Source organism: Bufo gargarizans, chromosome 3, assembly GCF_014858855.1.
Source record: "Bufo gargarizans isolate SCDJY-AF-19 chromosome 3, ASM1485885v1, whole genome shotgun sequence".
In the NCBI taxonomy this organism is placed as follows: domain Eukaryota; kingdom Metazoa; phylum Chordata; class Amphibia; order Anura; family Bufonidae; genus Bufo; species Bufo gargarizans.
In genome coordinates this window covers 341,659,686-341,675,705 of record NC_058082.1, presented here as the reverse complement: position 1 = coordinate 341,675,705, position 16,020 = coordinate 341,659,686, and the positions used below count along the sequence as shown (strand labels likewise).

The following is a 16,020-nucleotide window of genomic DNA, read 5'->3' as shown; positions in this document are numbered from 1 at the left end:
AGTAGCCCCAAACTAGGTGACAGGTTTCATTTAAAACAGGTTGCCCCTTTACAATCCCTTTTTGTTAGGCCTCATGCACACGGCATAAACACTTGAACATGTTCTATTTTTTACGGTGCGGACGGATCACGGACCCATTCAAGTTGAATGGGTCTCGATCTGTCCTGGCTGCTGCACGGAACGGCCGCACAACGGCCGTGTGCATGAGTTCTTAGAAAGGTGAGTTGAAAATAAACTAATCACAGTTCTCCTGCTGCTGGGACCCCCACTGATCAGCTGTAATTGCTGTAGGAACCTGACAGCAACTGTTCAGTTTTCCTGCAGCTCCCCCACAGGAGAAACAAAGTATTGCATGGTGCCCTTTAAAATGAATGTATAAAGCATGGGCATGCTGAGTCCTCCAAAGAGAGAGAGACTCTGTTTGTAATTGCGCGGGTTTCTGCTAATTAATAGAAGTCTTAAATGAGGAACCCCTTAAAGGGAACCTGTCACCTGGATTTTGGATATAGAGCTGAGGACATGGCTTGCTAGATGGCCGCTAGCACATCCGCAATACCCAGTCCCCATAGCTCTGTGTGCTTTTATTGTGTAAAAAAAAAGATTTGATACATATGCAAATTAACCTGAGATGAGTCCTGTCCCTGACTCATCTCACATACAGGACTCATCTCAGGTTAATTTGCATATGTATCAAATCGTTTTTTTTTACACAATGAAAGCACACAGAGCTATGGGGACTGGGTATTGCGAATGTGCTAGCGGCCATCTAGCAACCCATGTCCTCGGCTCTATACACAAAATCCCGGTGACAGGTTCCCTTTAAATGCCCTATTAATTTAGAATTCCTTCAAAATGCAGCCTTTTTAAAGTATTAAGAGTTTCCTTATAATAGTAAATGGATTGTCCCACAAATAAAGATGACCTTTCACCGCTCCTGTCTGTTTTAATAGCTTTATGCTTTCCCCATGTAATAACAATTCTGGAGCATCTATTCTTATGGCTCTATGTTGTATCATGCCTTTATTAGTTCAACTAGAAGTTATGAATGAATTGCTAGCAGTCTGCAGTAAGGGTACAGCGGGGAGGTAACCAGTTGGGGGGGTGTACCTGCACAGACTGAAATGGTAGCACTGATTGGATAGAGTGAGACTGTGCAGGGACACCCCAAACTGGTTACCTCCCCTCTGTACCCTTACTGCAGACTGCTAGCAATTCATTCATAGCTTCTAGTAAAAATAATAAAGGAACGGCACAACATAGAGTCATCAGAATAGATGCTCCAGAATAGTTTTTACATGGGGAATGCATGAAGCTATTAAAACAGACATGTCAGGAGTGGTGAAAGGTCCTCTTTAAATATTACCTTTGTCCCTTAGGTCACATAACACGTAACTTTTTTTGTAGTGAAATCATTTTATCAATTGCCTGTATGTCTAAATATTGCACCTCCTGCTGTTCCTATGATTCTCTCTCACCCTTAGTAGCGGAGTCCCACCTCCTGGATCTTCTTGTACGCAGGCAGCAGAGTGATTCCTTCACACATTGTAATACTCGCCGTATGGTGATATTGTGTTTTATTGATTGTCAGGGCCGTAATACTGTATATAGGTAGTCTATGGTATGTAATTAAAGGAAAACGCCATAAATATCTAACAGCAACCTCTAAACATGGAACTGGGCTAGAGTGTGGAAAAATTGTGGAGTCAGACTCGGAACTGTATAACTGACTCCATCACCCCTATTGTCCAGTATTTCTTTCTATCGCTCTAAAGTGCAGAATAACCAAATAATCTGTTCATTATAAGTACATTTGCGATGATACAGTAGTAAATTTGTACCTTCTGCAATTGACTCTTTGTGCTTGCTTTTGCTTGCAGTGGCAGAGCAGCCTTGAGTCCCTGTTTATTATCCCATAGAAAGCTTTATGGAATATTTCACAGATGATATGGTACTGTGCAGTTTGATCAGAAGCTGCCATTGACTGAGCATCAAAATTTTTTTTTTCCTAAAAACATTTGCAGTGCGACTGACTCTAAAGCCGGCCACCTGCTCTGATGCTTGCAGAATTGTAAATGCAGCTCTGGTAAAATAGAGGCAGGATCAGGTCCTTATGCTTGTTCATATTTCCTGCTTTCAACACATCAGTGTCACAAGCAGTGGGTGTGGAACCACTGCGTCAACCGTTTTGTCTTAGGACTAATCCTAAGAGCATTATCTTGGCAGTCCCCTGGTATTCACCCATTAATCCAATACAGGAATCTGGACTTTGCTGCAGGGGAGCCATCAAGCTGCTACCTTTTGGAGTACTTCAGCTGACCCAAGGGGTTCAGCGGCACCGGTGCAAAGCACTGGGGGGTCAGGCAATAGTCGTAATTAGTAACAGACCGAGGTCAGGGCAGGCAGAGTTTGTACAAATCCACTAAAAAAGTCTGCTGTGAGGACAGGCAGCTAAGGGTCAATACGGTAAACAGGCTGTAGTCAGGTCAGACAGCAGAGGTTCAGAGCCGCTAAAAAGGCAGAGGTCGGTACGCGGATAGACACACAGAATAGCACACCTTTGCAAGAAAGTAGCCAGCTAGAACAACCTATTGTTCAGGTACCCTTACCCAGGAGAAGGTGCCTTAACTACCCACAAGTGACAAGCCGTAGGCTGGAACAGATCAGGGTGCTAAGCACAGAGTGAGGAGAGAACTTGTCAGCAGGAAGGACCTTGTCTGGGAGAGGAAGCTACGGAGGACTTGCAGGTATGGACCCTCAGGACCCCAGCAGCAGGAGAGTGAGAAAAGAGGCACCCATGCCTGTCAGCAGGGCCGTTGCTAGGGTCTCAAAAGATTCGGGGCCCAAGCACCAATGCATATGGCCCAATTCTCTAAGTTGAACAACCGCATATCCCCCGCAAACACTAGAACTGAAGACATTTTACTGTATTTGCTATATCTGTCACATCCAGGGCCTCCCAGGTGACGTCTCCTCCGATGTAGATCTTCTCTGTCATCATCTTCTCCATTCGGTCCAGACACTTCTCTCAGCCTCCTCGTCTTTGCAGAGTGTGACGTACAGACATCTTAGCTTCCTTACTTTTCTGTGCCCCCAAATACTATCCTGAAGAAAAATGAGTGCCCTCCCATAGTAACAGTACTCCTCATAGTCCCACCAATAGCAATTCTAGAATGCGCCCATTAGTAATACTGCCCCTGTGGCGAAACCAACCTCGCCACAGTGTTTTGGAGGGGGCTGTTTGCCAGCCTCCTGCCCTGGGATTATGGTCCCTTAAGTTATTGGGTCTTAAGACACTTGGGACTGAGCCCTCTGTCCCTGGATTGCATCATTTGCCTTACTTGCTTGGATTTTACTATTCCCATGGTGAGAACAATGGATGAAGCACATGGTGAGAACAATAGATAGCGGCCATTTTAACTCACAGACCACTGCTTGACCCTCAACACGGAGCCTTGTCTCGTTATTGGGGGGATTCCCTGTATGCTGTTAGAGACTGATTGCCAGGAGTGTAAGCTGATTGTATGCTTTTCCTGTTTGTCTGCTAGCAGCTATTCGCGAGGTTCCAGTTTGGAGTGCTATTTTGTATCCAGTTCGGGAGTTTGGTGTTCTGCAGTTAGCTGTGCCTGTCTCTCAGAAAGGGGCATATCGCCTAAACGGATTTTAACCCCTTGTCTGCTGAAACGGTCCGTTACAGCCTCCTACTGGACCCAACAGTTATAACGCGCCACAAGAGTGCCTCCATTAGTAGAAGAGCCCTCCAGTATTAATAATGCTCTCATAGACCCCTGAGTAGTAATAAGGACTCCATAGTGCTCTTAGTTCAAATAATGCGGATTCCTCCTATAGAGCCCTCAGTAGTAATAAGAACGCCTAATGTCCCCTGGATTTAAAATTCCCCTACAGTGCCCCCAGTATTTATACTGCCCCCTACTGTTATAATGCTGGCCCTGAAGCGCCCCAAGTATTTATAATGCCGCCTGCAGTGCCCCCTGTAGTTATATCCCCCCTACTGTTATAATGCTGGCCCTGAAGCACCCCCAATATTTATAATGCCGCCTGCAGTGGCCCCTGTAGTTATATTCCTCCTTTTAGTGTCCTCAGAAATTATAATTTCTCAGCACCTCCGCCATACAGTCCCATGTAAATAACACTATTTCCCTCCCTCCGCCATAGAGTCCTATATAAATACCATCACACCATCTCTCCAGCCCCCTCCAATATACAGTCCCATGTAAATAACATGCCTCTCTATCTACAGCCCCCTCCAAAATACAGTCCCATGTAAATAACATCACTCCCTCCCTTGCCACCTTCAACATACAGTCCCATGTAAATAACATCACCTCCTCAATATTCAGTCCCATATGAATAACATCACTCCCTCCCCCAGACACCTTCAACATACAGTCCCATGTAAATAAAATGACCCCTACCCAGCCACCTCCAACATGCAGTCCCATGTAAATAACATTACCCCTTAACATTCAATCCCATGTAAATAATATCACTCCCTCCCACAGCTGCCTTCAACATGCAGTCCCATATAAATAAGATTACCCCTCAACATACAGTCCCATGTAAATAATATCACCCTACCCCAGCCACTTCCAAATTTTAGTCCCATATAATTAACATCACTCCACCTCACTGTCCCATGTAAATAACTTCCTGCCAATCTTCACTTACCTCTCCTCATGTAGCAGATCTCACTTCAGCCTCTTCCCAGGGCTTCTCTTTACTGCTGAGCCGTCCTCTCCTGCACTGGTCACATGATGGTGACATCATCCCAGGTCCTTTTCAGCTACTGCATTTAGAATTGATCACATGACCTGTGAGGTCATCACAAGTCCTTCAGCTCTTGCAGTGCATTAGATTTAATTGTATTGCCATCCTGAGGCAGGGAGGAACGTGTCCTTCCCGACTATCGGCTGTAACATCATGCAGTGTAAACCCTCCTTAATATATCCCACCCCTTGATGGGTGCCATTGTCACAAGACAATGTTTTCTTGTCAGTGGATTTCAACTTCTGTCTGATCAGTGTATACTGTCCTATGGTTCTCATGGGTGGGCATCCGGGGCATAACTAGACAGTGCTGAGCAGGTCCTCCCTTCCACAAATCAGACCTCAAAAGAGACCAGCCAGCTATCTTATGTATGGAGCCTCCCGACTATTTCTTGGTTTTCATATATGCCTGATCCCTCTGTTTCTGGGATAAACCCAGGGGCGGACTGAGAACCCTCAGGGCCCCCGGGCAAAATAAAACAAGGGCCCCCTTACAGGCCCCACCCATGTTCTGCTGCAAGCCCCACCCTTGTCCCGCCTCCATGCCCCACCTCCAGCCACACCCTACACAATCTTTAATAAGATTTTAAAGTTAAAGTGACACAAAAGGCACCCAGAGCACTTCAGCTCATTGACGTGGTCTGGGTACAGTGTCCCTTTTGCAAATCAAGCTGCAATGTTCTAGAGAAACTGCATTGTTCACGTTCCAGCAATAAGTCAGCGTCTAGCGGCCGGCAGCCACCTGAGGGCTTCCTGGATTAAACAGACCTTTGGTCCGGTATCTGACGCTGGACGTCCTCACACCCTGCATGATGACCTCCAGGGTCAAATTTTTCCCCATAGGAAAGCATTGATTCAATGCTCTCGTATGGGGTGATCTAATCTCAGCGTCCATTAGTGAGCCTCTGTTAGAAGCAGTGTGGGCATAACTACTGTGAAGGGGGCACATATCTGGGCATAACTACTGTGAAGGGGGCACATATCTGGGCATAACTACTGTGAAGGGGGCACATATCTGGGCATAACTACTGTGAAGGGGGCACATATCTGGGCATAACTACTGTGAAAGGGGGGGAGGCCCTTCACAGTAGTTATTAATCCCTTTCAGCAGTCCCCCCTTCAGTGAATGGGGGACTGCTGAAAGGGGTTAATAACTACTGTGAAGGGCCTAGCCATCTGGGCAACCCCACAGATCATCCCCCCACCCACCTTGTACTTGTTCCACTGATCCGCTACTTGCGGGCTACATGGGCATGAGTTCAGTCACTTTGGTGCGCAATCCCGACCTGTGGCGCGTGATCCCGCGAGACCCGTGACCTACAGCGGCAGGTCTTGCGGGATCACGCGCTGCAGGACGGGATTGCCCACCGAAGTGACTCAACTCATTCCTGCGCGCCCACAAGTAGCGGAACAATTACAAGAGGGGTGGGGAATAGCCAAATAAAAAAATATTTTGAACCAAAAGGTGTTATGGGGGCTCTGTGGATGGCACTGTTATGGGGGGGATCTGTGGATGGCACTGTTGTGGGGGGGATCTGTGGATTGCACTGTTATGGGGGGCTCTGTGGATGACACTGTTATGGGGGGCTCTGTGGATGACACACTGTTATGGGGGCTCTGTGGATGACACACTGTTATGGGGGGATCTGTGGATGGCACTGTTGTGGGGATCTGTGGATGACACACTGTTATGGGGGGGGGGGGATCTGTGGATGGCACTGTTGTGGGGGGGATCTGTGGGTGACACATATATAGCACCTTATGCTATATATGTGTCATCCACAGATCCCCCCATAACAGTGTCCCTGTGAGTGAATGATCCCCAATACACTGTGCATGCGCGAAAAAGACGACTTGGCTCAGGCGCAGTAGAGGTTAACAAAATGCAAACAAAAATAAAGGTTAACAAAATGCAAATATCTAGACCTCTTCAGCACCTCTGTGACGTTTAATTGACAGTATTATGTCTATATCGTGGAAAATAGTTTTAAGGAAATGAAAAAAAGATTTTAAATTTTATATTAGTCAGCACTTCAAGCTAGACGTAATGTAAAACTATCTTCCACGATATAGACATAATACTGTCAAGTAAACGGAACACCGGCATCTGGTGTTGTAATGGCAGCGGGGCCCGGTGCAGTCACTGTATTCTATTACACCGGGCCCCGCTCACTGTAATACTAATATTCATATGTGAACAACTTGAAACCCTCTGCGATCCTCTCCCTCTCTCTCTCTGTACTCACAAACTCAGTAGCAGGCCGGGCGGCAGCGCAACTCACTGACGTCACGCGCCTGCTCCTCCTACTTTATGAATGAAGTGGGAGGAGCAGGCGCGTGACGTCAGTGAGTTGCGCTGCCGCCCGGCCTGCTACTGAGTTTTAGAGATGGGAAGTTCGGATCTTTTTCATGAATCGATTCATTTGAATCAGTTCATTCAAAACCGATTCATGAATCGAATCTTCGGTTCACTTGCTGAGTCGGCTCTCAAGTGAACCGAAGGTCTGGAGGGACTCGCTCCTGGCAAACACAGCTCTGCTGCAGTGGAGCAGACTGATGTAATTACACTGTATAGTTATTGCAGGGATTTAGATAATGGTCTAAGAGTTTATAGTCCCTGCCAGGCTTCCTGCTCTGCTACATTGCTGCAAGCACCCTGTACACACACAGCTCTGCTACATTGCTGCAAGCACCCTGTACACACACAGCTCTGCTACATTGCTGCAAGCACCCTGTACACACACAGCTCTGCTACATTGCTGCAAGCACGCTGTACACACACAGCTCTACTACATTGCTGCAAGCACCCTGTACACACACAGCTCTGCTACATTGCTGCAAGCACCCTGTACACACACAGCTCTGCTACATTGCTGCAAGCACCCTGTACACACACACAGCTCTGCTACATGTAATACTATACCCCCCCCCCCCCCACGGACTTGTCGGAAGACAGAGAGCCGCAGAGCAGGAAGCCTGGCAGGGACTCGGTGACACGTCTCTGACTCATTCGATTCTTTTAACTAATAAACTCAGACGATTCTCTGAGTCCCTGCACGACTCCCCTGTGCTGTGAGTCAGTGCTGGACTGCTGGCTGCCTCTGATTGGTTGGACGGCAGGGAGGGGCGGGGCTAGCTTCCACTGTCGGCTCCTATTACACTGCCTGCTGCTGCCTCTATGCTAAGTGAGTTTGTGAGTACAGAGAGGGAGAGGATCGCAGGGGATTTCAAGTTGTTCACATAGGAATATTACTATTACAGTGAGCGGGGCCCGGTGTTATGTTATTCTGCGGCGGGCCCCCATCCCGGCTGGGCCCTCGAACCATGTCCGAAGTGCCCGACCGGTCAGTCCGCCCCTGGGTAATCCCCTTCCAGTGACTTACTCCGTTCTCACCATTGACAACATATGTATACTTGACTAAGACAAGTGTACATGTGTATGGAGATGTCAAGAGGAATAGGTGTTGGCTGAGCAAGCGACAACTATTGAAGGTGTATGGACACCTTACTGAAGACCATACCTCTAAATCAAACCCCAGATCAGAGAAAAAAATCTCAACTAAAATAGGCATACCTCTCCTGGCTCCTCTAGCTTCTGGTGCCAGCCTAGTGAGGACCTTCTGGGTCAAATCCTGAAGGACCTTATGTGGTGGTGGTGGGGGAGTCTGATAACTCCACCCATTATGACCTCTACAGATACAACACTGGCGGTCATACATTCTAGTCTTCTCTTATACGTGATATCTCTGGACTAAACCAAAATTCCAGTTGTCAGATTTTATTTTATTATCGCTCTCAGAATAAAAGAAATGATCTACAGATCTGGACAGAATTTCTATAATTAAGCACCATGACATCAATTCTAATCCGGGAGGAGAAAGTCATTCATACCGAACATTACGCCACTCGATGATATTCGTCATAGAAGTCACCTTGAGACGGCGGAGGATCCGAATCTTGTACCTTTCATCTGCTTAGGGAAGACGGAGTAATGAGCTTAACCAACCTGTTAAATAATGTAACTCGCGCTTAGCTCCGACTGTTAAAGAAAACCTGCATTTCAATTTAAGGATTAAGGTTTAATATCGGGCAAGTAGAAATGAGGTCACGTTCCATCCCGGGCTGGATATTTGTATGCAAGATGGTGTGCAAGTCAAGGGAATACATATATTAATTTATCTTTAATTATTATAACAAACGTGAGCGCGGCTGAACGTACCTGAGACTCTCCATCAAATATTTATTATAGTTTTATATATATTTGTCTCCGGACTTGTGCCACAGGGGAGTTAAAGATGATGACTACTTTTATTTTAAAAAGTGTTGATCACTACTAGACACTATCTTTTCACCCTCCCCTTCCTCCGAGCCCCCCCCCCCCCCCCCCCGGCTCCTTTGTCTCGTCTTCCTCCCCCCCATCCTTTCATTTTGATTGAGGATTGTTTACTTTATATCTGTACGCTGATGTGATATGTAATTCAGAAACTTGCATATGTTACATATGTCTAAGCTTACATGGTTTCCAATAAAAACAAATTGAACCATAAAAAGTGTTGATCAAATATATAAAAAAAAAGCTGCTTTATATAAAAAAAAGTGCAGCGTTTTTTGTCTGACCGATTCTCTGCACATTTGCCAGGTAGCGACCAGTAACGGCCTTCTAGTACTAGATCCAGAGAGCCCAAGCAGGCTCTTCTCTGCTGGAACAGCCTGCCGGATCTCTTGCCGTACAGTGTGAAAACTAGCCTAATATCCCAGGACCTGGATTTGAATACTTTTGTAATTAAAAATGTATTATAGCTACTGAGTAATTCAATGAAATCTATCTGTATAGCGCCACCTGCTGCTTGCCTATTTTTCTCATTTATCTGTCCTGCTAGCTGAGATGGAAGCACATGCTCAGTTCCATCCTGCATCAGCTGCAGCAGACAGGACACGCTCTCTGAGCTGCCAGCTTGAAAAAAATCTAGCTGGATAACTAGAGCAATGAATGGGGAGATCTCTGGATGCATCTCAATCGCATAGATCATCGATAACGAGTGTTCATAGTAACGCGATGATTGGGCGGTGTAAATGTACCACTGATTACCTTATGAACAAGCAAAACACTCGTTTATCGGGTAATTGGATGTTTATTGGGTAATTGGATCGCTTGCGCAAACACAAAAATCCTCATTTCCCGACAGCAGGTTGTGCTGTGTAGACAAGATCTGCTGCCGGAAAACGAGTCGTTATGGGGAAGTGATGGTATTAGTGATCGCTCCCCCATACTCTGGAGGAGATCGCTTCATGTAAATGCAGTGGTCTCCTCCGCTACTGATGAGGAAGGAACACTCCCTCCCCAACAATCTGCTGTAATATCGTCCTGTGTAAAGGGATCCTGAGGCTCCATTCACACGTCCGCAATTTCTGTCCGCAATCACTGATACATAGTGACACCGCCACTGTGCTGTGTTCTGCAAAAAATCCACAAACAAAAACACATTGCAGGAGATTTATCAAAATGAGGGAAAATGAGGACTTGCTTATGGCCGCCACTCAGGCTTGCTGCTTTTTTCTTCCAAAAGTCTGGTGATAAACGAAACTTGACAAATTGTGATGAGTTCTCCTCCGGTGATTTTTGCAGGTTGGCCCTGGATCCCGCTCGTGATGTTTGGCTGCCTTTACTGCTTCACCCAGGTGGGGATTGAATGGAGTCTGTTTTTGTACCCTAAATACAAAGGGAAGTTTCCTCTTTGCTCAAGAACCACGCCAGTCAAGTGAGGATTTCATAACCCAGCGCAAGTCACTGGATATTCAAAGAGACGGAGATGGGCCCAGGGATCAGTATTGAACTGATGTACAGCATTTATTTTTCTTATTTTTTATAATAAAATCATTTCATTTTTATTAGTTTTAATAGTTTCTTTTAGATTGGCTTTGGCTTTTATGTATTCTGTTTTTTGTTTTGTTTTGTTTTTTTAATACCAAAACAGCCACCAGCATACACATCCAGAAAACTTGCATACTCTGACCACTGAGCCTCATAATACTCTGACACTTCCTCAGCAGCATCTCATTATCATCAAATGATTGCAATGAAAGGTAACATCATTTGTATTGGTACATTCGGGATATTTAAGCCCCACCACACAGGCACGCCCTCAAACCAGCACCGGAATGTCCACATTTGGGTGGGGTTCACATAAGCCCCATCCAATCTCAGATCCGACAGGTCAAATTAGTCTGGATTGTCACTGAAAATTTTGAACAATTCTGTCCGATTCACGACTTGTTTGGATCCACCATTCACAGCTCACCTCCTCCGCCTCTATACAGAGCATGCCCACAACACTCTCCTGTAGAATTTAGGGAGATATTTACAGATACCAGTTTATTATGTCCATGTGGTTGGGGTAAAGTACGGTATACATCTGACCCGCTGTGAGAAGAGCAGCAGCTCAGGCAAAATGGCAAGCTCAATAATTGTATACATAAAATACTGTAGAATAAAAAAAAAATCTACAATCAAAAACTAAAAACAGATTGGAAAAATATTTTCAGTATCTGGTTTATGATATATTCTTTTTAATATTCCAGTATATAAACTTATGTAATGTTCCTCAACTATCATGCCACATGGCAGTGATGAAGGTTGTAAAGCTTAAAGTACTATGTTTTCCAATCTATGGTCTCTCCTACTAAAGCCTGTATTAGAAAGGCAGATCAGCAAGCGACTTGCCGGGAGGGAAGCGTTCTGTCCCGGCAATTGCTTCCTAGCTAACGAAGGATACCGCTGCTATTCTATGCAGCGATTTCCTCCGCAGCATGGGTAGGAGCGATCGCTATGCCATCGATCATCCTCATACTGTCTAGTGGTTTGCCATGTAATTAGACAGCAGGATCTCCTGCCGCCAAGCGCTGCTTAAAAATTAGAATTGCCCGATGAACGAGGTATTATTGTCCTAGTCCCAGTGTTCAGCCATCTAGTGATGGAGGATAGGTGTACTATTGAACCTGTGTAATTGGGCGGGTCAGTATAGGGGTTGGATAACTCCTTTAATAGTAATTGCATATTTCGTGGTTATACTGAAAAATTTATAGAAATGCCCCCAGTTGACCTTGGCGCTCATAGTGTACAGTACAGACCAAAAGTTTGGACACACCTTCTCATTCAAAGAGTCTTCTTTATTTTCATGACTATGAAAATTGTAGATTCAAAATGAAGGCATCAAGACTATGAATTAACACATGTGGAATTATATACATAACAAAAAAGTGTGAAACAACTGAAAATATGTCATATTCTAGGTTCTTCAAAGTAGCCACCTTTTGCTTTGATTACTGCTTTGCACACTCTTGGCATTCTCTTGATGAGCTTCAAGAGGTAGTCACCTGAAATGGTCTTCCAACAGTCTTGAAGGAGTTCCCAGAGATGCTTAGCACTTGTTGGCCCTTTTGCCTTCACTCTCCGGTCCAGCTCACCCCAAACCATCTCGATTGGGTTCAGGTCCGGTGACTGTGGAGGCCAGGTCATCTGGCGCAGCACCCCATCACTCTCCTTCATGGTCAAATAGCCCTTACACAGCCTGGAGGTGTGTTTGGGGTCATTGTCCTGTTGAAAAATAAGTGATGGTCCAACTAAACGCAAACCGGATGGAATAGCATGCCGCTGCAAGATGCTGTGGTAGCCATGCTGGTTCAGTATGCCTTCAATTTTTAATAAATCCCCTACAGTGTCACCAGCAAAGCACCCCCACACTATCACATCTCCTCCTCCATGCTTCACGGTGGGAACCAGGCATGTAGAGTCCATCCGTTCACCTTTTCTGCGTCGCACAAAGACATCGGTGGTTGGAACCAAAGATCTCAAATTTGGACTCATCAGACCAAAGCACAGATTTCCACTGGTCTAATGTCCATTCCTTGTGTTCTTTAGCCCAAACAAGTCTCTTCTGCTTGTTGCCTGTCCTTAGCAGTGGTTTCCTAGCAGATATTCTACCATGAAGGCCTGATTCACACAGTCTCCTCTTAACAGTTGTTCTAGAGATGTGTCTGCTGCTAGAACTCTGTGTGGCATTGACCTGGTCTCTAATCTGAGCTGCTGTTAACCTGCGATTTCTGAGGCTGATGACTCGGATGAACTTATCCTCCACAGCAGAGGTGACTCTTGGTCTTCCTTTCCTGGCGCGGTCCGCATGTGAGCCAGTTTCTTTGTAGCGCTTGATGGTTTTTGTGACTGCACTTGGGGACACTTTCAAAGTTTTCCCAATTTTTCGGACTGACTGACCTTCATTTCTTAAAGTAATGATGGCCACTCGTTTTTCTTTACTTAGCTGCTTTTTTCTTGCCATAATACAAATTCTAACAGTCTATTCAGTAGGACTATCAGCTGTGTATACACCTGACTTCTCCACAAGGCAACTGATGGTCCCAACCCCATTTATAAGGCAAGAAATCCCACTTATTAAACCTGACAGGGCACACCTGTGAAGTGGAAACCATTTCAGGTGACTACCTCTTGAAGCTCATCAATAGAATGCCAAGAGTGTGCAAAGCAGTAATCAAAGCAAAAGGTGGCTACTTTGAAGAACCTAGAATATGACATATTTTCAGTTGTTTCACACTTTTTTGTTATGTATATACAGGTCCTTCTAAAAAAATTAGCATATTGTGATAAAGTTTATTATTTTCTGTAATGTACTGATAAACATTAGACTTTCATATATTTTAGATTCATTACACACCAACTGAAGTAGTTCAAGCCTTTTATTGTTTTAATATTGATGATTTTGGCATACAGCTCATGAAAACCCAAAATTCCTATCTCAAAAAATTAGCATATCATGAAAAGGTTCTCTAAACGAGCTATTAACCTAATCATCTGAATCAACTAATTAACTCTAAACACCTGCAAAAGATTCCTGAGGCTTTTAAAAACTCCCAGCCTGGTTCATTACTCAAAACCGCAATCATGGGTAAGACTGCCGACCTGACTGCTGTCCAGAAGGCCATCATTGACACCCTCAAGCAAGAGGGTAAGACACAGAAAGAAATTTCTGAACGAATAGGCTGTTCCCAGAGTGCTGTATCAAGGCACCTCAGTGGGAAGTCTGTGGGAAGGAAAAAGTGGGGCAGAAAACGCTGCACAACGAGAAGAGGTGACCGGACCCTGAGGAAGATTGTGGAGAAGGACCGACCACTTCATGCTTCCATCTGCTGAAAAGCTTTATGGAGATGAAGATTTCATTTTTCAGCACGACCTGGCACCTGCTCACAGTGCCAACACCACTGGTAAATGGTTTACTGACCATGGTATTACTGTGCTCAATTGGCCTGCCAACTCTCCTGACCTGAACCCCATAGAGAATCTGTGGGATATTGGGAAGAGAAAGTTGAGAGACGCAAGACCCAACACTCTGGATGAGCTTAAGGCCGCTATCGAAGCCTCCTGGGCCTCCATAACACCTCAGCAGTGCCACAGGCTGATTGCCTCCATGCCACGCCGCATTGAAGCAGTCATTTCTGCAAAAGGATTCCCGACCAAGTATTGAGTGCATAACTGAACATAATTATTTGAAGGTTGACTTTTTTTGTATTAAAAACACTTTTCTTTTATTGGTCGGATGAAATATGCTAATTTTTTGAGATAGGACATTTGGGTTTTCATGAGCTGTATGCCAAAATCATCAATATTAAAACAATAAAAGGCTTGAACTACTTCAGTTGGTGTGTAATGAATCTAAAATATATGAAAGTCTAATGTTTATCAGTACATTACAGAAAATAATGAACTTTATCACAATATGCTAATTTTTGGAGAAGGACCTGTAATTCCACATGTGTTAATTCATAGTTTTGATGCCTTCAGTGTGAATCTACAATTTTCATAGTCATGAAAATAAAGAAAACTCCTTGAATGAGAAGGTGTGTCCAAACTTTTGGTCTGTACTTTATGTCCCACCGAGTATACAATTCTAGGTAATTTATTAGTTCATGGTTCCTAAGGGAGCCCAAAAAGCCATATTAAAAGGTAATAAGGTTTTATCATTGCAAGCGCATACAAGCCATGGCAGCCGACAGCTGCTGTGGGACCCAGGAAGGAAGAGGGTAACCACTTGATCTCCATCGGTAATGTGAACCTCTCCACAGTGGATACATTCACACGACAGGTGGAAAAAACGGCCATTAAAGACGGATGCAAGAAAATTTAGACTAGAACCTTTAGAATCACAGGTGCATATCAATGAAGCAAACATAATTACAAAAAACAAAATGGCTGCACACCGTTATATATACAAACAATAGAGCTAAGAAATAGGGGTCATTCTAGATAAAAGTGGTACAATATCGACTATAAATGAATAATGGAAGCTCTTTTCATGACCATTCTGCATCAGTGTGTGCATTCGTTTTTATGTCCATTCATTTTTATGTCCATTTTTCATCTGTTTTTAGCTGATGAATTTTATTGGCTTTTTTTTAAATCCCAATCCCTGCAGTGCCCTCAGTATGATATCAGTATATGATGGCCTCCCATAGTTCCCCCAGAAGCATATATGTCCCCATAGTGTCTTTAGTATTCATAATGGCCCCCAGCGATTGCCAACGATTAAATAGAAAATAATCACTTGCACACATGAGGACACTCACTCTTCACTGGAGGCAGCAGGACCTGGCATTCCCAGCGTGATCATGTGACGTCATCAGGCTGGAAGCGCAGGTCCTGCTGCATCCAGTGATGTGTCCCTGACCGTGCAGGTGGTTGAGTTTATTATAATTTTTTTTCTTTAAGTTCCATTTATTTCAATGGGGTACAATTGGCTGCAAAACCAGCAAAAAATAAGAAAGGTCTGTTTTTTGATGGCCGCTATTCACTTGCCATTAAAAAAAACTGTCATTTGAATAGCCTCATAGACTGCAGTGGTTCTGAAAACGGCCATTAAAAAACATCCATCACAGCGACCATTTTCTTATTGTCGTGCATAGTGTTGAGCGAATCAAAGTAAAACGAATTGACTTAGTTCCGAATTTCAGGAACAAATCGATTCGCACCGAAGCCGTGTATTCTTCAATTAAAATCGAGGCGACGGCCTCTCGTTGAGCAAATGAATGAAGTATGTTATTTTTTTTTAAACCCCTGATTATTCTCTGAAAGGCCCTAATGTGACTGTCAGATGCAGCTATCAGCGTTGAATGCGGCATATGAGGAGTTCAATGACGGGCAGTTGAGCGATCGCTGTTCCCACAGTGCCCG

At 44.6% G+C, this 16,020-nt stretch overlaps 1 protein-coding gene across 1 annotated transcript in view; it reads left to right on the top strand.

Moving 5' to 3' along the window:
* HHAT (hedgehog acyltransferase) overlaps nucleotides 1–11,229 on the top strand; it is a 324,329-nt gene extending 313,100 nt beyond the window's left edge. Inside the window, exon 12 of the mRNA XM_044286517.1 lies at nucleotides 10,411–11,229. Within this exon, the coding sequence (XP_044142452.1) occupies nucleotides 10,411–10,547 (137 nt within the window). The 3' untranslated portion in view covers nucleotides 10,548–11,229. The remainder of the gene's footprint in view (nucleotides 1–10,410) is intronic.
* The last annotated feature ends 4,791 nt before the right edge of the window (nucleotides 11,230–16,020 follow it).